The sequence below is a fragment of the Marmota monax genome, unplaced genomic scaffold (genome assembly GCF_021218885.2).
Source record: "Marmota monax isolate L192 unplaced genomic scaffold, Marmota_monax_Labrador192_F-V1.1 WCK01_AAM20220418_F8-fsc00124, whole genome shotgun sequence".
NCBI lineage: Eukaryota > Metazoa > Chordata > Mammalia > Rodentia > Sciuridae > Marmota > Marmota monax.
Window position 1 is genome coordinate 733,389 of NW_026692505.1, and position 26,896 is coordinate 760,284.

Consider the following 26,896-nt stretch of genomic DNA (forward strand, 5'->3'; position numbering starts at 1 on the left):
CTGCTTCTGAGTGACAGCATTTATTTATTGCTTTTTTCCTTCAACCACTCACTATTGCTTCCTGGTTCTGTTTCTTCTAGTCCATATATTCATTCCACATATCAGTCTTAAGAACCTACAGTGCTCCAAGTTTTCAACAGGTCATGGTATATCATCACATCTTCTTCCTCTTCAGTCAAATAATAAATAGATCACTAACCTTCTTGTCAGTTTTATCAATGCTACTGCATAAAATTATGTGAAGTCCTCCAATAAAGATTGTTTTATAGCTTTCTTCTGTTACCACTTATAGATGGAGCAAAGACAGTGAATGTGCTGAGAACATGTATATTGACATGATGCTCTGGAGACATGCTCGGCGTCTCTTAGAAGATGTTCGGTTAAAGGACCTTGGCTGCTTTGCTGCCCAGCTAGGCTTTGAACTAATTAGCTGGCTCTGCAAAGAACGTACCCGAGCTGCCCGGGTAGACAACTTTGTGATAGCCCTCAAGAGACTCCACAAAGATTTCCTGTGGCCACTTCCCATCATCCCTGCCTCTTATATCAGTTCTCCTTTCAAAAATGGAAAATATCGTACAGGTAATGTAGACTTCTTGCCACTTTTATAAGGAGAATTTTATTTTACTCTAAGTAGCTGACATTCATGGAAGTCTTCATTTCACCCTCAAGCAAATAAAAGCCAACTTTCATTTTGAGTTAACATTCACCATTTGGCCAAGGATATAAATAAAGGAGAATCTATATCTCTGTGTCTTTTGACCTTTAAGTCTAATTCATAAATCTAACCATTATCTTAAACTATAAACAAGTTGAGAACTGGCTGAATGTAAAAGCTACCACACTTACCTTATTGTGGGAAGGAATTTTGGAACTGATTAGTCATGGACCTCAAGATAAGGTAATTTGTGATTTACCTCATGGAACTCATTCCAGAAAAATAGTAAAAATGCATCTTTGACATCTTGGGTCACATTCTGCACTAGAAGACTAAGTAAAACTATATATTTGAGTGAAATAAAAATTTAAATATAATTTTTTTTAGTTTAAGTCATTTTAGGAGGACTGTTAAACAAAAACTTTTATGGTATTTGGAAACTTCGTGTCACCTTACGAACCAAGGCAAGAACCTTAGAACTTTCTCATAGACCTTAGAACATACCATAGATATGACTTAAATGTTTTATATGGTCACTCTCTTTTGTTATAATTCCATATTTTTAGTTGAATGAATGAAACAATGTAGGATAGTAATTGACTTTGCATTGCTTAATATTGAGGAGCAGGTGGGGGAAGGTAGAAGAACTGAATTGGAAATGACAGTGGGTAAATCTTTGAGGATTCTCCCCACCTCCATCTCTTTGTTTTTGTACCTACCCCGCAGTGGGAGAGCAGCTGTTAAAGTCTCAATCAGCTGACCCTTTTATGAACCTTGAGATGGATGCTGGTATCTCTAATATTCAACGAAGTCAGAGCTGGCTCAGCAACATTGGCCCCACCCATCATGAGATAGACGCAGCTTCATCCCATGGACCACAAATGCAAGATGCTTTCTTGTTACCTTTATCTAATAAAGGTAAATGTCATTTTAAGTCCTACTTCTTCTTCAGTTTCTTTGGAAAGAAGTATGTGTGCTGTAGCATTTCAGAGAGATACCGTCACTCTTTTTTCAGTATCCTAAAGGAGTAGTCAGTAGTGTCTGCTGGAGAAGTGGACAGGAACTTGATTGTATTTTGCCTTATTTTAGATAAATGTAAGTAGGTAAAAATCTCAGTACAGATCAGCACTAATAGATGAATCTTTGCAATAAGATAAAGAAACATTTACTTTTAACCCCAAGTAAGCAAAATGTTATCTCCATAAGAATTCCATTTTTATTATAAGTAGACTTGTGTCACACAGGCAAAAAAAAAAAAAAAAAAACTATTATCTTTTTTTTTTTTTTAATTTCATCAACAAACTCCTGTGGGAATTTGTTCTGTATGTAAGTTCCTCATAATATCCTTGATTTTGCCTCTTAGCCTTCAGAACATTTGTTTACTGGCTGGATATTTAACAAAAACATACACCAACCTCTGCTCTGCAGTAATGAGTAAAATACAGAGGTTTTTAAGCAATTTATTTTGGCAAAGGGTTATAAAATACAGGAGTTTAAACAGTAATTGGTTTGATATTTCTTGTTTTCTTTTTACAATCATTTTGATGACTAGGCATTCACCTAATGTTTGGATACCTGAGCTGCCACATGAGGAGGCTTATAACAACCATTAATTAAAATTGTAAAATACACATAAAATTTATCATCTTAACCATTTTTAAGCATACAGTTCAGTAGTGTTGATTACTTCTATCCACACTGTTGTGCAGTCACTCTCCATAGTACTTTTTGTCTTGCAAAATTGTAAACTCTTAATATTAACTCCCAATTCCTCCCTCCAGTGATAGCCACTGGCAACCTAATTCTATTTAGTTTCTATGAATTTGACTACTCTGGGTACTTTATATATGCTGTAGCATGTATCAGAATTTCCTTTCTTTTAAAATCTAAATAATATCCCACTGTATGTATGAACCATTTTGTTTGTCCATTCATCTATGGAGGGACACTTGGATTGATTGCTTCCCCCTTTTGGCTATTGTGAATAATGCTGCTGTGAATGTAGGTGTACAAATCTCTCTTCGAGATTTGGCTTTCAAGTCTTTGGAGTAAATACTCAGAAATGGGATGACTGAAACAGTAATGCTATTTGTAACTTTTTAAGGAATCACTATAGTTTTCCATAGCAACTAGACCTTTTTACATTCCCACCAAGCATTAAGAGTTCCAATTTGTCCACATCCTCACCAACACTTATTTTCTGAGGTTTTTGTTGTTTTGTTTTTTAAGTATTATGATTCGCAGCTGTTACAAAATGTTACAAATTTTTAGTTTTTAATGAAGATCCAAATAAGATTCAAACACTGTGATTGTTTTTAATTTTTAAGTGGTTATCCCCCACCTCTTGCAATTTATTCATTGAGGAATGTTGCTTCTGTGGATTTATTCATGAAATGAATTTTGCTGATTGCATCGTCATGGTTTGGTTTAAACCAAAATAGTTTCCGCTATTTCCTGTAAATAAATAGTTGAACCTAAAGACTTGATCAAATTTGAGCTAGAGGCTTTTGGGGAACAAGGAAGACTACTTCCTAGTGGTAGTATGTCTTTCTGTTTCAAGCTTTATTGCTCCACTGATTTTTTTTAATATTTATTATTGTTCATATGACATGGCTATTTTAGTAGTAGATTTCATGTTTTGGTTTCAAAATCTTAAGGGAGAAATCAACATCTGAGAAACAGCTAATATTTAAAGGAAAACATTTTCTAAACTAAACTGATTTATAACTTTGGGAAATTCTCCATCAGGTGATGAATGCAGCATTGGTTCAGCCACAGACTTAACTGAAAGTAGCTCCATGGTGGATGGGGACTGGACAATGGTGGATGAAAATTTCTCTACACTCAGTTTGACTCAATCTGAGCTAGAACATATCTCCATGGAGCTGGCAAGTAAAGGCCCTCACAAATCCCAAGTCCAGCTTAGGTGAGTTTCTCAGCTATTTGAAAGTACAGAAAGCTTACTCGGGGTATTTGTATAAATGGAGTACTGAAGCCATTTTTCTAATAATCATTGCCTTCTCTACAGTTGAAGATCCTTTTTAGCATAAATATTTTGCTTCTGCTTCATTTATAGGTATTTGCTACACATTTTCATGGAGGCAGGATGTCTGGACTGGTGCATTGTAATAGGCTTGATTCTTAGAGAATCCTCAATAATCAATCAGATTTTAGTTATTGCACAGTCTTCAGAGGTAGATGGAGAAATGTTACAGAACATAAAGACAGGGCTGCATGCGGTGGACCGATGGGCCTCTACAGATTGGTAAGTGCTGGTGTCCATAGGCTTCTTGTATTCCTTTGGTGACCTTTGGTAATGTGTTCTTTCACATTAAGGTTTAGTTGTAGTTTGAACATTTATTTTTTCAGGCTAGTAGGATAAAAATGCTTATATATTTTTGTTTTCATTGTTGTTTATTGTACTGGATGTTGAACCCAAAGGTGCTTTACCACTAAGCCACATCCCCAGCTCTTTTTATTTTTTACTTTGAGACAGGGCCTTGCTGAGTTGCTTAGGGCCCCCCTAAGTTGCTTTGTACTTGCAGCCCTCCTGCCTCAGTCTCCTGAGTTGCTGGGATTGCAGGTGTATGCTATCATTTACTTACATTTATTTTTATGTGGTGCTGAGGAGCGAACCCAGGGCCTTGCACATGGGAGGCAAGCGCTCAACCGCTGAGCCACAACCCCAGCCCCATCTCTCATGTTCACTTTTTTTAAATATTTATTTTTAAATTATAGTTGAACACAATACCTTTATTTTATTTATTTATTTTTAGGTGGTACTGAGGAGCAATCCCAGGGCCTTGCACGTGCGAGGCAAGTGCTCTACCACTAACCCACAACCCCAGCCCCTCTCATGTTCGTTTTTAAGGATACTCTCTTTAATAATCATTCTATACCCAACCATTTTGTTAATGTAATGGTTGGATTAAAAGACAAAAACTTACAGTTGTGTTGATTTTTAAACTAATAGGAGTAGATCAGAGTTCAGAACCTTGAACTTTGCCACCAGTTATATATGAATTTGGTTCTATTTATTTCCCTTATTTAGATCCAGTTTTCCTATTTGCCAAACACTATGTTCTCTAAAGGTAATTTTTTTAATCTAAAGTGGTAGTATGGTCCTTCAACTATAAAAGTATTTTTAGTTGTAAAATGGCCTTAAATGTCAGTCCTTGCTCCTACTGCTCAGGAATGTAAGACTCAGCCTATGCTATGTACAGCTCCCTCTGTGCTGCTAGGCAAGGCACTCAAGAAGCCTTCTTTTCCCTCATAATCTTTTATTTTCCTTATTGTATCAATATTTAATAGTTCACCCATAACGATTTACCAAGTCTTTTGAAATATGGCAGATGAGAAATAGTTTTTTTCTCTCTACTTAGCCCTGGATATAAGCCATTTTTAAACATCATTAAGCCGCAACTGCAGAAGCTCAGTGAGATAACAGAAGAGCAAATCCAGCCTGATGCCTTCCAGCCAATTGCTGTGGGTAAGACTCCTGAACAGACCAGTCCCCGGGCAGAGGAGAGCAGAGCCTCCTCCAGCCATGGAATCATCCCCCAAAGTGAAGTTGGTGTTAGTAGTATGGTCAGCAGGAAAGAAGAGGACACAACCCGAGCACAGGAGGAAGAACCATTTCAGGATGGGACTTATGACTGTTCTGTGTCCTAACAACATAGAGGTAACATCATGACAGGCAGTATTAATTAGCAGCAGTGTGCAACCATGAGTACATTGTGACCTAGTTGAATTATTTAACAGGGGAAAGAGCTCAGAGACTATGGTTAAGTATTATCAGATTTTAATGAACTCTTTCTCTAAGAAATATCTTTGACTCCATAAAAATGTGATATCAAATAAAGTATCTTTCATAAAAATTTTTAAGCTGCAGTGGAGAGTAATAAAAGAGTATTGTACAGATGTACATGAGAATATTTTGATTTTATTCAAAGGTTGGGGCCTCTTAAACTATGGGATTGTTTTGCTCCAGATAAGCATACTTTTTCAGTACTTACAGCCTCTATGTTTTCTGGTTCTGCGTGTGTAGAATGCTTTTTAAAAAAATAAATGCTGAGGTGCTTGCTGTAGCTCATTGGGTTCTTGAGCTGCCTGTTTGCTTCCTTGAGTACAGCCTGCTGGACTCCCTAATTGGTCCTTTTGAGTAGAGGGCCTCCCCTTGCACAATATGTGCCAGTGTGATGGAAACATTCTTTGGCTTTACTAGCCTGTTAAATCGCATCCTCGAATTGGTGGAAGATATTTATCTGGGAGTTAATGTGCCTGCTTCAGCAAGCTTGATTCCTACTAGATAATGTGGGCAGAGGTGTGAGGGGTTCTTATCAATTATGCTGATACCACTAAACTATTTTGTATCAAAGAACTGTATCTTTTTTTGTGAATATTCTTATGTAAATATACTCAAAGGCACTATTCATATTTTTTAAGGCTTGTATCATAATTTGTAAGGTTTTATGCTGGATTCTGCATGACTATAGGTAGATACTCTTGGAACAAAAACTGGGCTTGCTCTTCTTCCAAGAAATAAGCAGTCTTCATAAAGGAATACAGATTTATTGGCTCAGTCATCAAGTAACAGCAATGGTCCCATTGATCATGAAGTATAACAGGTTTCGTGTAGTTTCTTATTTATTGCTTTTTTGTAAATTGAATAAAAATAGGCTTTTATGTAAATAGATTGCTGAATCCTGTATTATCACGGCTACTAAAAATTAGTATGTAAATAATGCATTCTTCATTGTAAACTTTAAAAAGATTTTATGTGTTTCTAGATATGACTTAAATTTTACGTTTTTTTACATTATGAAAACAAAACTGCATACTCCTTAGCTGCTTCAGACTAAACACATATCCACTGTAATTGTAATTACTTAATAACAGTATTAATTTAGATAGCTTGTTTGTACTGTGCAATTTGAACAAGGAATGCAATGTTATTTTTTATGAAAACTTGTTTATTTTTATAATAACAATGTATTTGATGTGGACCAAATTCGTACCACTATGTAAAAAAAACCTCTTTTCTCACAGTACAGTTATAATTTAGAAATAAAACTTGGTCCTCTGTCCTTGTTTTTAAAAAGTAAATAGTTATCTTAGCTGAATTTCCTTTTAAGGGAAACTCAAAATCATTTTAAAATTGCTTATTTCAAAATTCACCAACCATTTAAAATTATTGTTTGGTAATTTACTATCATTTACTTTTTACAAGTGCAATAATTTCACATAATAAAATTCCTGAATAGGTGGAGTGTGTGACAATTGGTACCTGGTCCTTCTGGTGCTATTTTTATTTAAGTCTTTGTTTCAAACCGTCTTTCCTCTGAACCTTTTGATAGAATATGTTTTTGTGTGAGTACATGCAGCACACCAGGAAACTAAACTGAAATTTCTTCAGTCCTATTCCATTAGGGAGAAGAACCAGCATCTTTTGTGTTTGGTGTGAATAGTCAATCAATAAAAATGATTTACCATTATGAACAGCTGTGATCTTTTCAAATATTCTAAATAAAACTGTGCTGAGTTCATCTCATTCTGGAAAGCAGAGCACCAATCTGTTAATGTTATTTCCATAGTTGAGACTGTAAATGAGTCTTTTCTAATATAAAATATTCACTTTTCAGTTAATACAAATAGGAAGCCCAAGGGCAAAAAAAAAAAAATTGGCAAGTTTATCGAAATTTTCTGTTTGGTGTATAACCACTTAATTCTTTTTAAAAACTCTTATTTTATTTTGCTGTATTGTTTGATTTATGTATATCAACTGTTTAAGCCATAGTTTTAACCAGTGAATTTAAATATTTGGTATAATGATTTGAAAGGTTACTGGATACAATTAAGTTATTTGCTGATACCAAAACAAGAACTCATTGGGGGACAGAGTCAACCTTTGCTTGTAATTAAAGCTGCTACTTCTGTAATGTGTATTTTTTACTTGGCAAAGGGCAATAAAACTATTACACAAACTTCTGTTTATTTATCATCTCAGGTTACAGCAAAAAGTATATATATACATTAAAACAACAAAAATATTCTTTTGATCCAGGTGTGGTGGCACAAATCTGTAGTCCCAACTACTGGGCAGATTAAGATGGGACAGTCACTTGAGCCCAGGTGTTCAAGATCAGCCTTGGCAACATACCAATACCCTGTCTCAAAAAAACTTCTCATTTTTACAATTTTACCTGGAGTTTTTCCTTATGAAATACCTATAAATTCAGGCAGATATATTTAGAATATTCATATGTAGATGTAGAGCTGGCAGCATCCTAAATGCCAGACAACAGAATGTTAGAACAACAGTTAATATAACATGGAAAATGTTCAAAATATAATAAATGATAGAAAATTATGCCATATGACCTCCATCAAGCAAGCAATTTTATATTGAAGTGTACAGGAGACTGAGCATCTTTCTCTAATATGGGGGATTAAAAATTATTTTGACTTTCCCATTTTTCTGCATTCCTAAATCTGCTGTTGCTATGAATTTGTTTATTCTGGACATTTCATGATCATATAAAACATGGACTTTTATATCTGACATCCTTTACTTGTGTATCCTTTACTAAGGTACTATTTCATTGTATCAATGTAATTAATTCATCAATTCAGCAGTTGAGGGTTTATTTGGGTTTTTTTTCTTCTTTGGGGCTATTATAAATATGAACATTCAGATACTGTAAATTCCCCCCCTTAACTGTTTTACTGAGTCTTCAGTTACCATCAGTCAACTAGACTGAGGTCCAAAAATATTAAATGAAAAATTAAAAGAAATAGTTTTAAATAACATATTATTATAATTGTTCTGGTAGTTATTAATATCTTACTGTGCCTAATTTATAAATTAAAATTAGTCATGGGTGTGTATGTATAGAAAAAACATGATATAAATCAGGTACCATTATAATTTCAGGAATCCACTGCGTAGGGATCTTGGAAGGTATTCCCATGGATAACAAGGGACTGACAGTGGAACTGTGGGTCATATGATAATTGTTTAATTTTTTGTTGTTTTTGGAGTACCTGCACTAACATTCCCACTACCAGTGGATGGAGGTCCCAGTCTCTACAACAAAAACTTGTCGTCTACCTTTTTGGTCAAAGCCATTGAAGTTGTAAATGAAATGGGTATGTCAGTATAATTTATATTTTAACTTACTATTTATTGATTACATCTTTTCATATATTATTGAATTGCAAGAGCAAGAGTTTTTTCTATATTTTGAATACTAGGCCCTTACCTGATAAGTGATTTGCAAGAATTTCCTAATTCTGTCTTTTTTCCATTCACAGTGGAAACAATTTCCCTAATTCAAATTACATTTATGTTTTCCTATCTATAAAAATTTTATAATTTTAGCTTATACAGTTAGATTTCTGAACCATTTTTAGTTAACTATTGCAAATGGATATTCAGTTGAGCATCATTTATTGAAGAGATTTTTTTTTCTCAGTGAATTGCCAAAAATCAATTGACTCTAAATGTCTAGGTTTATTTCTAGACTCTCAACAGTCATCTGTATGTTACAATGATCTCAGTGTTTACAGTAACGTGCTGTCTTTCTTGACTGTTCTTGCTTTCTAGGAAATTTTGAAAGTGTGAGTCCTAACTTCATTTTTTTTTTTTTTTTAAAGCCATTTCAGCTATTCTGGGTCCTTTGAAGTCCCATATGAATTTTAGGATCAACTTGTTATTTCTGCACTAAACAAAAAGTCAGCTGATTGATGATAGGTGTTATATTCAATCTACAAATCAGTTTTAGGAATGCTGGTCTTTAATTTCTTTTAGCAATGCTCTTTGTAGTTTTCAGTTTAAAGGGTTTGTGCTTTTGTTAACATATTCCTAAGGATTTTGTTCTTCATATTCTTGTAAATGAAATTCATTTTTGTTTTGTTTGTATAGAAATTGATATTGAGGTCAGTAATGGTGTATTATCCAATAACTGTAAGGTTGTTGTTCCACTAGTGTGTGTATGTATGTAGATTCCTTAGATAGATTTCTATATAGATTGTGTCATTTGCAGCTAGTTTGAACTGGACCTTTTCAATCTGGATGCCTTTCTTTCCCTTGCCAAATAGCCATAGTTAAAGCCATCAGGACAACAGTGAATAACAATGGCAACAATGGAAATCTTGTCTTCCTCCTGATCTCACAGGAAAGATTTCAGTCTCTCATCATTAACTATCATGTTAGCTGCAGGTTTTTTATAGCTGACTTTACCAGGTTGAGTTGCCTCCTAAGTTTGTTGGGAATTTTTTTATCACTGGCAGGATTTTGTATTTATAAACACTTTTGCATCTACTGAGATGATCATGTGTGTTTTGCCCTTTTTTAGATTTGATTTTTGAACGTTAATCCAACCTTGCATTCCTACTTGGTCATGGTATAGAGCCAAATTAGATAAAAAGAAATTTTTTGCAAATCAAATATGGAAGTAGTAATTTCAAAAAAAAATTGATGTACTTCAAAATTCCATAAATATTTCAACTAAACAGATACAAGGCACAAGTACATCTTGAGTTTATTTGCCCTAAAAGAAAGGGAAGTATATTGTCTGGCCATTTCACCTTGAAAGAATTCACTCAGAAAACCTGAATAGAGATCTTTGAATCAGAAGTATGTGCTCTGTTTTGGTGAATGGTGCTGCCCTTCCCTTGGCTGGAGATTAAACGGTGTGTTACTACTGTCACTGAGAAGTAATTTCTTCCCTCTCTCCTAGCCCTACCTCCCCATCATCATTCATTATTAGCCCTTTGATGATTTAAAACTCCTAAATATACTACAATTCAACATTTACTAAACAGTTTCATTTAAGTTCTATAAAATTCAGATGCATGAACTTCATTCCAAGGTATAAAGATTTCACCTGAAATAATCTGAGTTATTTGCTCATTTCATTCATTGAAATAGCAATTATACCCATATAAGCCATATATGTCTTTAGCATTAATTAAAAGCTACATAAAACATGAAATAACCAAAATATGGGGATAAAGTAAGCAATTAACAAAGTTTTTTCTATTAAGAAGATACTAACCAGTATGTTAAAAAGTTTATTTCAGTAACATTGTAAGGCAACAATTAATCCTCAAGTCAGCAAACCAGCAAAAAGAAATAGACAGAAACAATCACTCTTCCAAAAGCTTCCTGAGTCAGCAGGCTAGCTTGTGCACCCCACCCTACCCCACCCCAACCCAACCCTTGGTGGTAACATCTTAAAGTATCCTACCTTGTTTAATTTCATCTGCTAAACTGGGGAAACAAATACCATGCAACAATCATTCTTAGGTCACATAAGAACTACTTTGAAATCAATTCTTCACACTTTCCCTGAATGTTACAATACTATGCTACTTTTAAGTTCTGTAGAAAATGCTTCAGTTAGAGTTTAAAAAACCCTTTTAGAAATGTTATTCAAATGATCAGATAAAAGCAGGGGTGGAACTAACAGGTTTATTAGTCCCAGAAGTTGCTAACATGATACATTATGTTTACTAACAGGACTGAACACGAATTACTTGACCATTTCTGGCATTTAAACAACCTCCCAGATTATTAAGCAGGCAGTAAGAGTAAGTGAGCATCTTGTTATGGGCTTTGCACAATATAAAAGCTTCATAATGCTAAATAAAACAATTGTTTGCCTAGAGAAACAACCCCAAGGCAAACCATGATTATTACTGAAAGGAGAAACAGTAGCCTTCCCCATAGTGGGGGCGGGGGAATCACAGAGAACAGATTTTTCATAGTGTTCTCAACATGGTGTTTTACTTTTTTCTATAAATAATCTCTAATAATCTATTTCAGATTAACCACAGGGTCAGAATATATGCTTAATTTTGAAATTCATAGAGAAACTATCATTGTGTTACTTTTTCTCTGAACGATGATTCTATACAAGCTGTAAGTCCTGCAAACCTTATGTACTACTAGGCATACGCAGCAGGAGCCAGACACTTCAAGCACTTGAGTCTGATAAAATGATTTTTACTAACTCCAGGAAAAGCAGTGACTCCAGTGTTAATGCATGTGAAAGCTCTGGCCAAAGCCCTGCTACCTACATGGGCACGGTTTTTAGGAAGTCATAAATTAGGCAATATGAGGAGCATGATTTAAGAGAGCACATTGTACACATCACACAAGCAATTTCAAGAAAGTTATCTCTTGTGATGCACACTTAGTATGTTCTTGCTATGCAGACAGATCTCAGGGCCACTTTTCAAGAAGCATTCCTCTTGTTCCTGCATCACCTGAGAATTTTTTTTTCCTATGGTTTTCAACTGGTTTTGGCCTGTGCTTACTAACACAGAATTTGTCTAACTTATTACGTCTTAATGAAAAAAAAAAAAAAAACTTTAGTGCTGTTTACCAATGATCTCACCACACTCTATTGCTGCTTTGTTATACCTCACAAGCTAGACACCCCCCATCCATCTTCAAAATGAAAAGCACCTTTAAGGCCTAGTGCTGCCGTGATACAGGATTTGAACACTAACAGTTCTAGTAGTCTCAGTCCCATGTAAGCCACAACTTCAAGTCTCAGGAAAGCCAGTCTCACAGGACAGTAAGTTATCAGGAAATTATGCAACTGGATAGAAAACAAAAAAGGACCCAGTGTATCGATAAAATCATCCTAAAGGATTAACCTTGTATAACAAAAGACTCCTACAAAACAGAATATTTGTAAAATACCCACCATTCCCTATCCTCCCCACAGCTTGCACCCCAGAATAGCCACATTGGCAACTCGGTGCTCTGAGGAAGGATATTCAGGCTGTATACTTCCACAATTTTTCTGAACCAAAAGAACCATAAAAACCCAGAGGGAAATACAGCTGAGCAAATGTTCCCCTTCTCAATCTGCTAAGATGGAGGCAGAGAACACGTTTCAGAGGACAATAGGAAACCACCTCAGGAAAGTAGCATGGCAACAGCTCTGACTATTTGGCCAACTCTGCACAGGGCTCCACATTTACACAAAGCACACTCTAGAGGCTGTCTGAAGAAATACAATACTTAGGGCTTCCAGAGTCCCACCCTTCTTCCACAGTCCTTATGGGAGTCATTACCATAGTGAACGGTATTTTTACCCACCTCTACTAATAAAAAAAATGATCTTGGGTTTTAAGTAGAAATGACTTTTATCTTGTTAATGGTCTGACAGTCTAAATTTTGTTGATCCTAGAGAGGCAGCTATTGGAACTGGTTTGTTGGCTCTTGTCCTTAAGGTCATAAAAAATGACATTATGTGTGTAATGGCAATACCCACATGTGATTAAGTACCAGAAAATGGCATTTTCGAGTGTCAAAAAGGTCACACTTCACAATCCCAATTTAACCCATACAGTGGCTGGCCCTCAAGAGTGTTAACCCAAAAAGCTTTTTGAACATATGCTCATTAAAATTCATTGACTTACGTTACAAATATCCATGTAACTGTCACATGAGTATCCCTTGGGCACGTACTTAAGAGCTTATCCACAAGATTAAAACACAAAGAGACTGTAGGTGCACACCCAAGCAGAGGGAAATGTCCAATCTGGGAATTTCTCCTTCAGAGTATCTAACTGAGAGGATCTCTTGTCTTCCCCAGATAAATAGTGGGCAGCAATGGCTACAGTAACCATTCCTTCAGGCTGTTCTTCTATGACCTGCCGGAGATAATCAGTTAGTTCTCTGAAGCCAGATAACTGAATTCAAGGTTTTTGTTAAATATCACATGGAAAATTCCCACCTGCACTTCTATCCAGAACTGCCATGCAGAGGCTTGGAGTCCATGGGAATAAAATACAAAATAGTCACCTCCTTTGCTTGTGACTGGGGTACCATTACCAAGAGACCACTGGAAAAGTGTTGACCCTTTGTGGGGTCGAACGTAGAATGACATATGGCTTGGTCCTATAAGAGAAGAGGAAGAAAGAACAGTTACATCTTTAAAAAAACATCAAGAAAAGGCAATAAACCCACCTCCCAAACTATACTATGAAGGTACGTGCCTTGTATCACTTTAAATGTATTCACTACAGACCTAATGGAGGCCTACCAGTTTGGATATTTGATGCATTATCCAACAAGGTTAAGCAATGAAGCACAGCAGAAAGAGCAAAAAATCTAAACAAGAAAGCCTATGTTAAGTATTGATACTGTCAAGTGCTATATGATATTAGGAATTCATTTAATCTCTTCATCTATGAATTTTTTTGAGAGGATTATATTAGAAAAAGCATGGGAGGGCTGGGGTTGTGCCTCAGCAAGAGAGCACTCGCCTTGCATGTGTGCAGCCCTGGATTCAACCCTCAGCACCACATAAAAATAAATTAATAAATGTATTGTGTCCAACTACAACTAAAAAATAAATACATATAAAAAAAGAAAAAGCATGGGGAAGTTGGGAAGACTTCAAAGTATTATAAAAGTACTGAGACAATTATGAATCGAGTTGTAATTTCAGAGAGTTGATATTAACACTTTAAAATAGTTGACACTAATTTTTCCCTTTTTGCAGTACAATGAAACAGTTAAATTTTGATAATTTAATTAGCACCAGATACTTCCAAGAAACTAACAACAGTGGTTGTCAAACTAAAAATAAAACTTAAAAAAACCACCCCCTCAGCCAAATTTTAACTTTATTTTCAAATTTGACTGAGGGGGTGGTTTTTTTTTTTAACTCAAATTTGAGAAGAATAAATAAATAAACAAATTCACATGCTCCTGCCTGACTTGTTCCTGCTACAAGTTTTGTGGCAAACAAAGGCAGACCAAGCAAGTCCACCCTAAATCTGAGAATAGCACATGTCCAGTTAAAGCAAAGTTTATGGGGAAGCTACTTAAAGGACACACTATTTGACCTATCAGTTTTCAAAAGCGAAGCTTCTAAGGGAGAAATAAAGCAAAGAAAAAAAGAAAGAAAGGAAAAAGAAACCAGGGGTGGGAGGGTGGAGGTGTAAAGAAACAAAAAGGGCAGATTTATGGTCCAGCAAGACCAAAGCAAAATAGAAACTGGAAGACATAAAACCTATCCACACCAAAACGAATTTAAAAATTTATTTAAAAATCTAAACTTTGTTATACTGACAGAAGAGCAACCCATTGGCTAGGAGTCTTACAAACACCCAATAACCACAAAAGTGAGGAAGAAAAGGATAAACAGGACTATATAGCTATTAGAAAACAAAATGAGAACACACCTCAAAACAACCATTAAGTAAAAGAAAACTAAGCCAACATTCTCAACTAAATGTGGTAACAAGAACATTTTGGATCTATGGGGAAAACAGTACCACGAATCAGAAATTCTAAACCTTAGAAGTGCATATATGCATATACTACAAGGAAAAATTAAAAGAATTGATAGAACTTCCATTTCTTTTCTAAGGTCTAGAAAAAGAAATGGAAGAAAAGGTAGACTAAATTATAACATGCCCAAGGCAAAAGAGACTCCAGATCTAAAGAAAGGTAGCAAAGTACTAAAAAAAGGAAAAGAAAGAAAGGTCAAGAGAGGTAAAGATGGAAGGTAGGTCAAAAGGAAGCAACATTCAATGTATATCACTAAAGAAGAAAAACAAAACAATGGAACATGGTCAATATTCAAATCGGTAATCCAAGGAAACTTCCCAGAAGTAAAAGACCTGAATCTACACATTACAAAGTCTTACTGGTAACCTTATAATATCAACCTAGAATGAAAAACCTAAAAAGAAAAAAATAGCAAAGCAACCCCCAGGAACTCCAGAGACTTGAGACAAGATTGCAAGTTCAAGACCAGCCTCAACAACTTAATGAGACTCTGTCTCAAAATAAAAAAGAAAGGATTGAGGATGTGACTCAGTGGTAAAGTGCCCCTGGGTTAAATACCCATTAACAAAAGCATCAAATACTTTATAGGGCTAAGAGAATTAGACTGTCATCAAACTGCAAAAACAATATACAAAGCAACAATGAGAAGAATTTTTTAAACAATATTTTAGAGTATGAGCAAAATTTTTATGTCCACCACTTGTCCTTCAAGTATCATGCTATATATAACATCACCAGTTTTAAACAAACACACATAAACATAAACACAGCACTTAAGAGCCCCTAGTTGAGAAGGCAAGAGGATAAGATTCATCCAACAAAGAAAGAACTGCAAAAACTGCAACAAAAGAACTTAGAGTGGGTGTTTTAATATTTCTGAATGCATTGCTAAAACATACTCAAGTGAAGTTGGACAAGACAGATATTACATGTAACACAAATCAGAAGAAAACTGAAGAGGCAAAGAGAAAAATGGAATAAGCAAATTTGGTAGGAGTTAAAATAATACATCATTTAAAAACCAACAGATAGTAAAAGGTCAAATAGGGGCTTAAAACAAAAAAATTTTATAAATGCCAAGTTTTTAATAAGCAAAGAAGACATCATAGAAACAGGTACATGGCAAATAAAATAACATAATTCCATGAAATCATGACAGTAGAAACCAATGCATCAATCAGCTAGAGGCAGAAAAACTGGTATAGAAGAAACAGAACTATATTTGCAGGTGATATGCAGTAGTCAATAAATCCCACCTGAGGTCTATTTTTTTAATGGGCCTCAGGCTAAGAATGGTTTTTACATTTTTAAAAAGCAGTTAACCAGGGCTGGGGTTCTACCTCAGCAGTAGAGTGCTTGCCTTGCAAGCAAGCAGGAGGTACTGGGTTCAATCCTTGGCACCACATACAAAAATAAAAACAAAAATAAAGATATTAAAAAAAAAAAAAGCAGTTAACCAAAGAATTAAAAAAAAAAAAAAATCTGTGACAGATATATATGGCAAAGCCTTAAATATTTACTATGTGGCCCTTTAGAGAACAAAGTTGAATAATCCCTGGTACAACTGAAGAATCTGAGAGTATTAAGGATAAAACTAGCATAAAAATACGTAGTAGGATATAAAACTGACAGAAATAAACTGCCTTCGTACCTACAAAAAAACAACGTAAGAGGATATAATGATAGAGACAGTCCCCAATTACAATACCAATAAAATCTAGATGAGGAAAATTTTAAAACATTCCTGAAAGACATAAAAACAGATCTGAACAAAAGACAAGTCACTCCCAGTCAATGGACAGGGTGATTCAATAACAGTTATCCTATAGTTAATTTATGAATTTATCATGGTACTCCAAGAAATACCAATAAGCAATAAGGAGTTAGACAAATTATTACTAAAGCTCATGTGGGAAAATATAAATAGCATGAAAAATAATGGGGGGATTACAAATTTAACTCTTCAAATCACAAATTTAAACTTTATAAAGCTTCTATAATTAAAAGTGTGATAAATGGTACACAAATAGATCCATGCAAACACAGATAATTGTTGGCAAAGGCACCAAAGGAACTCAATGGGGAAAGTGTGTTCAACAAATGGTGCTAGGACAACTGAATATCTACAGAGAAAAAAAGCCTTGAACCTACACCTCACACCATACATGAAAATTAAAAGTGGGTCAGAGGCCTATAAAAGCTAAAGCCATAGCTTCTAGGAGAAACAGTCTATTTTCATGACTTCTGGGTAGGCATAGATTTTTTTTTTTTTAACACAGAAAATCCTGATAAATTAGGCTTCATAAAAATTTAAAATTTCTATACACCAAAAGACAAAATTAAGAGAATGAGTAAGAAAATCTTCACAATGTGTATCTCATGAAGGACTTTATCTAGAAAATACAGTCTTACAAGTCAATAGCAACACAATTTTACAAAAATGGGAAAAGATATAAAGAAACAAAGCAAGATATGTGAGTGGCCAATAGTACTTGAAAACATGTGCTACACTATTATCAGAAAAATGCAAGACACACCCCCCACTAGAAATGATAAAATGAAAAAGACCATGGGAAGACTAGAAATTTCATATATTACAAGTTGGGAGTGAAATGTAGAACAATCTTAAAAAACTAAACATGTCTACCTTATGAACTCAGCAATTCTAATATATATTTGTCCAAAAGAAATGGAACACCTATTTCCCACCCCCCCAAAAAACGCTTTATACAAGAATGTTCATAATAGCCTTATTTACATCAACCCCAAACTAGAAACGAATTAATTCAAGTATCTATCAACAGGAGAATAATAAACTATGAGATCTTTGTATGACTACTATTCAGCAACAGAAAGGAAAAAAATACTGATACTCAAATAACATAGCTGAACCTCAAAAGCCTTTGCTTAATGACCTAGATAATTACATACTGGATGATTCCATTTATTTAAAGTTCAAGAACAAGCCAAATAACCTGTGAATGTAAAAATCAAAATATGCATTAGTGAAGTTCAGAGAGACTGGAAACATGCATAAAAGAAACATTCTGGGCAATGGAAATTTCTGTGTCTTCATGGGGATGAAGGTTTCATGAGTAAATATATGCTTTTACCAAAACTAATGAAACGAAATAAGATCTTCATATTTCACTGTATGTAAATTAGGTCTTAAAAATACAAACAAAATGAAGGGGAAAGTCATATTTGAAAATACTTTTCAATCATGAATATTCTAGGCATCTTTTTTTTAATTGGTGCTTTTTAGTTATACATAACTAGGCAACTTTCTACCATGTGAGTGGTACTCAATAAAGAAAGTACAGAGCAGAAATTGTGGAACCAACCCAGATGCCCTTCAGTAGATGAATGGATAAAGAAACTCTGGTACATATACACAATGGAATATTATTCAGCATTAAAAATCTAATCATGGCATTTGCAGGCAAATGGATGGAGTTGGAGGATATTATGCTAAGTGAAGTAAGCCAATCCCAAAAACCAAATTCCAAATGTTTTCTCTGATATAAGGATGCTGATCCATAATGGAGATGGTGGGGAGCATGGGAGGAATGGAGAAACTTTAGATAGGGCAAAGAGGAGAGGGCAGGCGGGTAGGAAAGACGGAATGAGATGGACATCATTACCCTAAGTACATGTATGAAGACATGAATGGTGTGACTCTACTTTGTGTACAACCAGAGACATGGAAAATTGTGCTCTACATGTGTACTATTAATTGAAATGCATTCTGCTATCATATATAACAAATTAGAAAAATTTTTTTAAAAGGGATGTAGTCGAGTGGTAGAGTGCTTGAGTAGCATAAATGAGGCCCTGGGATCAATCACCAGCACTGCAAAACTTAAAAGAAGGTACAGAGTAAACAACTATACAAGTGATCCTAGAAAAACAGAACCAACTGAATGTATGGTGAGTATTTATTTTTTAAATTTTTCTGACATGATTGTGGAGGCAGGCAAGTCCAAAATTTGCAGGGTAGGCCAGCAGGCTCAAAACCTGGGAAAAAAATCCTAGGTAGTGAATTCCCTGGTAGTGATTTCCTTAAGGATTTCACTGACTGGATGAGGTCCTGAAAGTCAGTCAATCTGCTTGACTCAAAGTCCACTGATCTACATGTTAATCTTATCACAAATATTTATTTTACAGAAATATCTAGAACAGCTTTGTCCAAATCTCAGGGTTCTGTGGCCTAGCCCAAACTGACACATAAAGTTAACTATCACACTTCCCAAAGACAAGTTACTAGAAAGGGAAACAAACAATCCTCATTTGCTTATTCTTGTTTTTTAATATTTATTTTTTAGTTTTAGTTGGACACAGTACCTTTATTTTATTTACTTATGTATTATGTGTTGATGAGGATTGAACCCAGTGCCTCGAACGTGCTAGGCAAGCACTCTACCACTGAGCCACAACCCCAGCCCATCATTTGATTATTCTTTTTTTTTTATCGTTTTCTTATTCTTAAAAAAATAGCTAGTAATCATGCAAACTCTGTCAGCTACTGAAGATGAGACAAATTTCCTATGTCATATATTTCTCTTCTTTCTCAAGCATCTGTCTCCCTACTAAGAGGAAAATGTTCAAGCAGGCTGCTTGCTTAAGAGAATAAAACTGCCAAACTAAATAATTCAATGTATCTGGAGTACTCTTTAAAAGTACTGGATGCCAAGAATAGAGAAACCATCCACATCTGCCTCCCTTGAATTCTAATGGAAACAAAAGCATGAACTAAATAATTAGTGCTACCACAGAGCTGTACAAAGGAAAGAAAAAGTGGAAGGATGGCACTTGCTCACTTTGATGGAGAGGAAGACCAGAGAAGTCTTCGTATTTTACAAAGCAGAGAAGGGTAGAATTGGGATAGAAGGTACTACCAAGAAAGTCTCAGTGGGGTGCTTAAAAAAAAAAAAAAAACTTCAAACATACACAGTGGCTAGACTCCTGAAGATATGAACTGTCAGAGAGTTTGAACCTATTCAGCAAGCATGGAACTTCAAGTTTTTTACATAAAGAAGCAACATTATCAAATTTATTTTTGAAAGGATAAACTGGCAGCACCATAAAGGATATCCTAGCAAGAAAACTTATAGGCCAAAACATCAACAGAGAAGGTAGAAGAGCTAACTACCAGTTTTTTTTTTTTATTATTTCTTACATACATGACAATAGTGGAGTGCATTACATTTATAATTATCCATTCACAGCACAATTTTTCATAACTCTGTATATAAAGTATGTTCATGCCAAATTATTCCATTATATATGAGCTCTCATTTTTTTTTTTTTGCATATAATTCTAACTACTAGTTTTAAACATGGAGATGGGAAGAAAATGTACTAAGAAAGGTAAACAAAGTCATAATATCTACCTATGCCAGTTCAAGTGCTATTATGGATCTAACAATGAACCAATATCTGACACTACAAAGTTCTTCAGCAGAGTTCCCTAAAAGTCATAACCAACCTCATTTTCTTTTAGAGACACGATAAGCTCCTAAATTGCTAGTTATTGTAATAAATTTGATGAGGAAAACCACATGCAACTTATTGTAAAGTTTAAGTGATGGGTCAAAGAAAAAAGTGTCATATGACCTACCAGTTGCTTCAGAGATCAAGTACATAAAACTCCAGGGACAGAGGAATCAAGAATGCTATGTTACAAAGCATCGGTACTAGCCAAACAGTCCAGTGTTATTTGAAGGTGGACTTATTACAAGCTCTAAAGCAACCATTAATTAAAATGAAGATAATTGATATTCTAAGAGAATAAATAAAAACAGAAAATACAAAATCCTCAATTAAAACTGTGTAATATAGGAGTAACTTGGAGTTAAATGAAGAAAGGAAGAGCACTGGAGAGGAAACAAGTGAAGATAAAAATTTTCTCATTTTTCTTATTTTAACGGATCTAACAGATAATAGTTTGCTCAAGATAACAGTGGCAACAATATATTTTATTATGTATGCTTACATGATTACATTTGAATGACAAAAATGATACAGGGAAAACAAGAAAAATTAGGATTCTTTCATTATTATAAAATACTCATACTACTCATGATATGCAGAGTGTTATTTGAAAGTGGGCTTGGATTAGCTGTAAACATACATAGCAAACACTAAGGCAACCACCAAAAAAAAAGTTTAAAAAGAAGTATTACTGACTGCTAAAAAAGTAAAGAAAATGAAATCATATAAAATGCTCAATTAAAACTATATGGAGCAAAAAATTTTAAAGAAATGGAAGGCATAAATAGAAACAAAACACAAGGGCAATAAATATAAAACAGTAACAAATATGGTATATTCTAATCCAAATATCAATAATCATTTGAATATCAATAGTCTAAATGTACCAATTAATAGATTTTCTGACTGGATCGAAAAACAAGACCAAACAAGAAACATACTTAAAATATGAAGACAAATATATTAAAAGTAAATGAGTAGCAAAAATATGCAATACTATTATTAATCAAAAAAAAAAACTGGAGAGCTATATTAATTATAGACAATGCAGACTTCAGAGCATGGAAAATTATCAGGTATAAATGGGCATTACATAATAATAAAGGGTCAGTTCTATAAGATGACATAATTTTTAATGTATATGTATCTAACAACAAAGCATCAAAATAGGTGGGACAAAAACTCAAAATTAATAAGGATATAGTTGAACTGAACAATATCAGCAATCACACAGATCTAAGTGACATTCATAGAATCTTCACCCAATAGCAGTAGCATACATTTCTTTCTAAGCACACATGGAGCATTCCATAAAAGACCATATCCTCACTGTACAGCACACCTCAGCAAATTCAGAACAGAAATTATGCAAAGTATGCTCTCAGATCACAATGAGATTAAACTAGAAATCAATATCAGAAAAACAACTGGAAAATCTTGAATTATTTGGAAATAACATATTTCTAGGTAATAAACAGGTCAACAAAAGTCATCTCAAGGGCTGGGGTGTAGCTCAGTGGTACAGCACCACTGGGTTTTAGGGGAAAATATATATGCAACTTATTTAAAAATTTAAGAAATAAGGACAGAAGAAAAAAACCTGTTATCTGACTTACCCGTTGCTTCAAATGTTAACCTTACAGAATCCCAAGGTGTCTGTTCTTTGGATATAAGTCTGAAATAAGCAGGATTTCTTGGAGAAACTTCGGGGGCAGGAAGATACCAGTTTTTCCTATTTGGAAAGGTAGCTTCAATGTTTGGCATATCTTACTAGTTGACAGCTTCTATAATTCATGAAGTATTCATAATACATGAACACATCCTTAGATATGAAAAAAAAAAACTGAATAATATTATAACACCAACTCCTCTGAAACCCAGGTTATTGTATAATAAAACTCTCCCAAATTTAAGAAAAGAGGAGTTACCTAGCTGATCGTGAGTCCATGATGCATCCTATTTCTTCTCATCTAATCCTTTACTACCAAATCATAAAAACTAGAAATAAAATCTGAGATTGATGCTTAACTGCTATCTATTTTAATAACTAGGAGGGTCACCCTTTCTAACTACTCACAATTCTACAGACTTTTTAAATTTGAAAAAACAAAAGTACTTTTCTGAGTGCTTAATCCCACTAAAGAACAGGAAATTTATACTAATAGAAAAACAGTATAATCAGCATTTGACTTGTGGGTTAAGGATAAAAGTTTAAGTAACAGGGTACTGACAGAACTTGAGAGCAAACTAACCCCTACTTAAACAGGAAAGTAATGAACCAACCTGATCAAAAAGTGTACTGGAAGATACCACGGAAACCCACAAAGGGGGGCATTCTCCTCACAGTGAGCCCGGATGGTGTCATTGATCTCAGGAACATGAGGTGTTATGTGAGACATTCCAGTATAATCAAACCCATTAATCCATATTCCAGAGTCTCTTTTAACTATGTTTCCTTCCAAGTCATGAAATGTTCTAGTCATATGCTGAAAGAACAAGACTTATGAGAAAATTCTTTCAACTAGTTCACCCACATTCCCACCCCAAATTAATAAAGAATAGTTAAGTATGACCATACCAAGCAATGTATGTAGATAAAGAGCAAAAATACAAGGGGAAGGCACTCAGGGTTACTAAGTTACTGCTATGATTTTTTTTTTTAGCTCAATTTTTTTTTTAACACAATGCCTTTATTTTTATGTGGTGATGAGGATCGAACCCAGGTCCCACCCATGCTAGGTGAGCCCTCTCCGCTGAGCCACAATCCCAGCCCCTATGATTTTTTTTTAAAACAGGATAATGGATAGTTACATGATTTTTATTGTATCTTACAAATACATTTATCTATTTAAATTTTACATAAAAATGTTTTGGCTGGGCACAGTGTGTGTGCCTATAGTTCTAGCTACTAAGGAGACTGAGGTGGGAGGATCACTTCAGCCCAGGAGTTCAAGACCAGTCTGGGCCATATAGAGAGATCCAGTCTTAAAAAAAAAAAAGAAAGAAAAAGCCTAATACCCATAATCCTAGAGGCTCGGGAGGCTGAGGCAGGAGGATCCCAAGTTCAAAGCCAGCCTCAGCAAAGATGAGGCGCTAATTAAGTAACTCAGTGAGACCCTTTCTCTAAATAAAATACAAAATAGATCTGGAGATGTGGCTCAGTGATGGAGTGCCCCTGAGTTCAATCCTGGGTACCAAAAAAAAAAAAAAAAAATTTTTTAGCCTATTTCAGATTTAAAAGACTTGAATTAGCTAGAACTCCTTTTAGAGAAGGATTTAAAACAAATACATCCTAAGCACGTATATATCCACACTCATTTCCCCTTCAGTGTGTTACATGAAGCTAATTCATGCGCAGAGAAAAACAAGAATCGTAGCTCAACACTACATGACAAGCTTGTACCTAATAGAATTCTATGAAAAGGCACCATTCTCCAATTGGAATAGCTCTATTAACAGCAGTAACCAGCCTGAAGAATATGAAACAGGAAAGAAAAAGGGTTGCATAGGGCAAAAGGTGAAAACTGCAGCTGATGGGTCAAATTACCCACTAATTATAAATAAGGTTCTACTGAAACACAGTCAAACTCACGAGCTTAGGTATAGTCTACAGCTACTTTTGTTCTATGAAACAGATGAGCTACAGAGACTGTGTAGCTGACAAGGCCTAAGATATTTATTACTTGCCACTCACAGGAAAAGTCTGCCAATTTCTGGTGCAGAGGGGAAAAGAGAATCCTCTGGACTTTTTAAAAATAAAAATCTAGTTTATTCTAAGTAAATACTACTGACATAAAAATAAGCATGTCACTGAAAATCACAATGAACCTCCTAAAAATTATTTATTCTTCACTAAAGGTTGTGCAAATTGTACAACTCATATAAAATGTATCAGTGTGTCCTTCAGGACTATTTAAAAAAAGAATATTTGACCCCTTTTTAAAATCTCCTCTCTAACTTCTAGTATTTTTAATTTTTCTAGTCCTTGAATAATTATCCAGGTTGTGAATGCTTGGGCATTCTGTTGGATTACTCCACAACCCCTAAGGTAGAGAACACATAAATGAAGCTATATCTTTATACTACTGGCTCTAAAAGTATAGAGAAAAAACCTGAAATCTAAAGAACATTCTAAATCTCAATTTCATAATCTCTTAAGTTATTATATATTCATCATTACATATTACTTTGAATGTTATTTAACCTCAATTTTACTAGCAATTTATAAATATCTATTTTATTTTGCTAGTTTAGAGTTTAGTTTTACTCAACCTGCAGACAGTTTTGCAATCTGTTTTTCTAAAAGTTCATTATTCTGATCTATATTTGCCTGTTTTTGAGTAGTTTTACAATTTGAATAGTAATAAAAACAACAGGCAAGCATTTACAATTCCACCTCTTGGGAGAAGTACATCTAGCTAATAAGAATGCCCCTTGATTGTCAGTCTTTTCCTCACTGCCATATACACAAAAATATCAAGACCAACTAATTAGGTCAACAGCAAAAAGTTCAGTTGAGTTTCCTGTTCCCTAGTGAAGCTCAAAACATACAACCTGAATTTCCTCTCCTGAATCTCACATCACCCATGCAAAATTGCTCTTACCTGAAGAAAAACTCTTTTTGGCTTTGGATTAGCAGGATTGGAGCTGTACGGAAAAAAAGTTCCACTGCAAACAAGGAGGAATGTAACTGTACACACCAAAGTTAAAGTTAGCATAGTTTTTTTTGTGCTTCTGGCAAGGTAAATGAAGTTAATCTGAAACACAAAAATAGAAAAATTAAAAATTCATATCAGTGACAAGGTTTTTTAACTGTATTTTGTAACAGGTATTATCTAAGACAATGCAGAAAATTTATCAGCCTGTGATAACATATTCCAACACACAATAAAATAAAGCACTAATTCTAGGGAATTGAAAAGTCCATCACAAGTCAGCACCTAGAAAATGACAGATGCTTCCAACTAGCCAAGATGGTACCTTTTGACAGGTAACCAGAAAGCAATGGGAAAAAGATTAAGCAGTGTTCCTATGCTCGATTAAGCAAAGAGAATGTAGATCTGACACTCACCAAGCCATACCTTATATTACTTCTGATTCTAATTAATGGCCTTTAATAGTTCACACTGCACTGCAGAACACCACTGAACTGCACCAAACGTTATGGTATCACAGGCTTTCACTAAAGTACCAAAGACAAGCTTTTTAAGCTTAAGTAGTTATGTTTCAATAAAACTCAAATTCCACCCATAATCCTTTTGCAATGTAGCAAAGAGTAAACTAAACTAGTATTTAGATGTACCTTCAGGGCTTTGCCTGTGGACCTGCATTTGAGGGGGAAAAAAAAAATGCATTACAAAGTCTGTCCCTTTGTGTATTTCAACACAAACAAAACAAATCTAAACTTGGGCAATAAAAGGGAATGGCTCAGCCTCAAGGTTGACATCCATAAAATACTAAATAACAGCTTTTTTCATTATAATCAAGTCGTTGAATTAAAAACTACAGAAAACAAAAACTCAGATAGGTCCCAGTTCCCTAAGGTTTGAGGTGGTCTGAAAGTCACTTGGAGAAACAATGACCTAAACCCAGCTGCCACTTTTGCCCTTTTCATCTAATTGCCCACCTCCAGGTTCAGTAAGTAGAGAAAAACATGAATGCAAAAATATTTTTGTTGAGATGAAAATGAAAATGTAAGGCCAGGCAAGGTGGAGCATGCCTATAATCCCAGTGACTCAAGAGGATGAGGCAGGAGGAGCATAAGTTTGAAGCCAGCCTCGTAACTTAGACCCTGTCTCAAAATTCAAAATTAAAACAAAAGGGCTCAGGATATAGCTTGATAGAACACGCCTTGGGTCCCATGCCCAGTACTGGGGGTACGGGTTGAAGAGAGGGGCAACTTTGTGATTAATATAATTCAAGTATTTGGGGCTAGTGGTATTATAGTACTTGCCCAGCATGCATGAGGATCTGGATTTGATCTCCTATCATTTAAAGAAAAAAAATATATATATTTAAAAAATCAAGAAAATTAAACAAATATTCATAATCTACTAGGCAGAGTTAAAGAATTTTCATCTCTGAAGTATTTCAATATCCCATTCAAGGTAATTTCCAACAAAACAGCTCCATTCCTAGGTGAAGGGAATTATGTTTATATACTGTGAGTACAGAAATAAGACAAAGCACCCTGGATTTAAAGCAGTAAGCTAGCTAAACACAATTTGTAACTCTGTTTGCTCTTCTACCACCGAGTCACAATATGTAAAATGCAGTTCCTTAGAAAGTTTCAAATATACTGCCAAGTAATGAGTTTCCCCTCTATTGGAAGGCTGGTAAGTTTAGCCATGGAAACCCTCCCTGTTATATAATACTGTGTTTTCTGCATTCTCAGGTCAGCTACTACCAAAGTTGCCCTAAAACCTTAC

At 34.8% G+C, this 26,896-nt stretch overlaps 2 protein-coding genes across 6 annotated transcripts in view; one reads left to right on the forward strand and one right to left on the reverse strand.

Moving 5' to 3' along the window:
• Ric1 (RIC1 homolog, RAB6A GEF complex partner 1) overlaps nt 1-7,638 on the forward strand; it is a 125,961-nt gene extending 118,323 nt beyond the window's left edge. For all 4 annotated transcript variants that reach the window (XM_046445809.2, XM_046445810.2, XM_046445808.2 and 1 more), the window contains 5 exons: nt 293-579; nt 1,382-1,573; nt 3,404-3,581; nt 3,732-3,920; nt 5,038-7,638. In XM_046445809.2, coding sequence (XP_046301765.1) covers nt 293-579; nt 1,382-1,573; nt 3,404-3,581; nt 3,732-3,920; nt 5,038-5,326 — 1,135 coding nt within the window. In that variant the 3' untranslated portion in view covers nt 5,327-7,638. The remainder of the gene's footprint in view (nt 1-292; nt 580-1,381; nt 1,574-3,403; nt 3,582-3,731; nt 3,921-5,037) is intronic.
• Ermp1 (endoplasmic reticulum metallopeptidase 1) overlaps nt 1-26,896 on the reverse strand; it is a 56,150-nt gene that overhangs the window by 2,474 nt on the left and 26,780 nt on the right. Inside the window, exons 11-15 of one of the 2 annotated variants that reach the window (XR_006851960.2) lie at nt 25,073-25,225; nt 22,752-22,954; nt 22,085-22,200; nt 13,411-13,574; nt 13,094-13,327 (exon numbers count right to left, since the gene is read on the reverse strand). Coding sequence is in view for 1 of the 2 variants with exons in the window: in XM_046445812.2 (XP_046301768.1) it covers nt 13,163-13,327; nt 13,411-13,574; nt 22,085-22,200; nt 22,752-22,954; nt 25,073-25,225 (801 nt within the window). In the remaining variant the exon portion in view is untranslated. Of the gene's footprint in view, nt 1-10,716; nt 13,328-13,410; nt 13,575-22,084; nt 22,201-22,751; nt 22,955-25,072; nt 25,226-26,896 lie in introns of those variants that run through there. The other variant, XM_046445812.2, reaches the window with a different exon arrangement.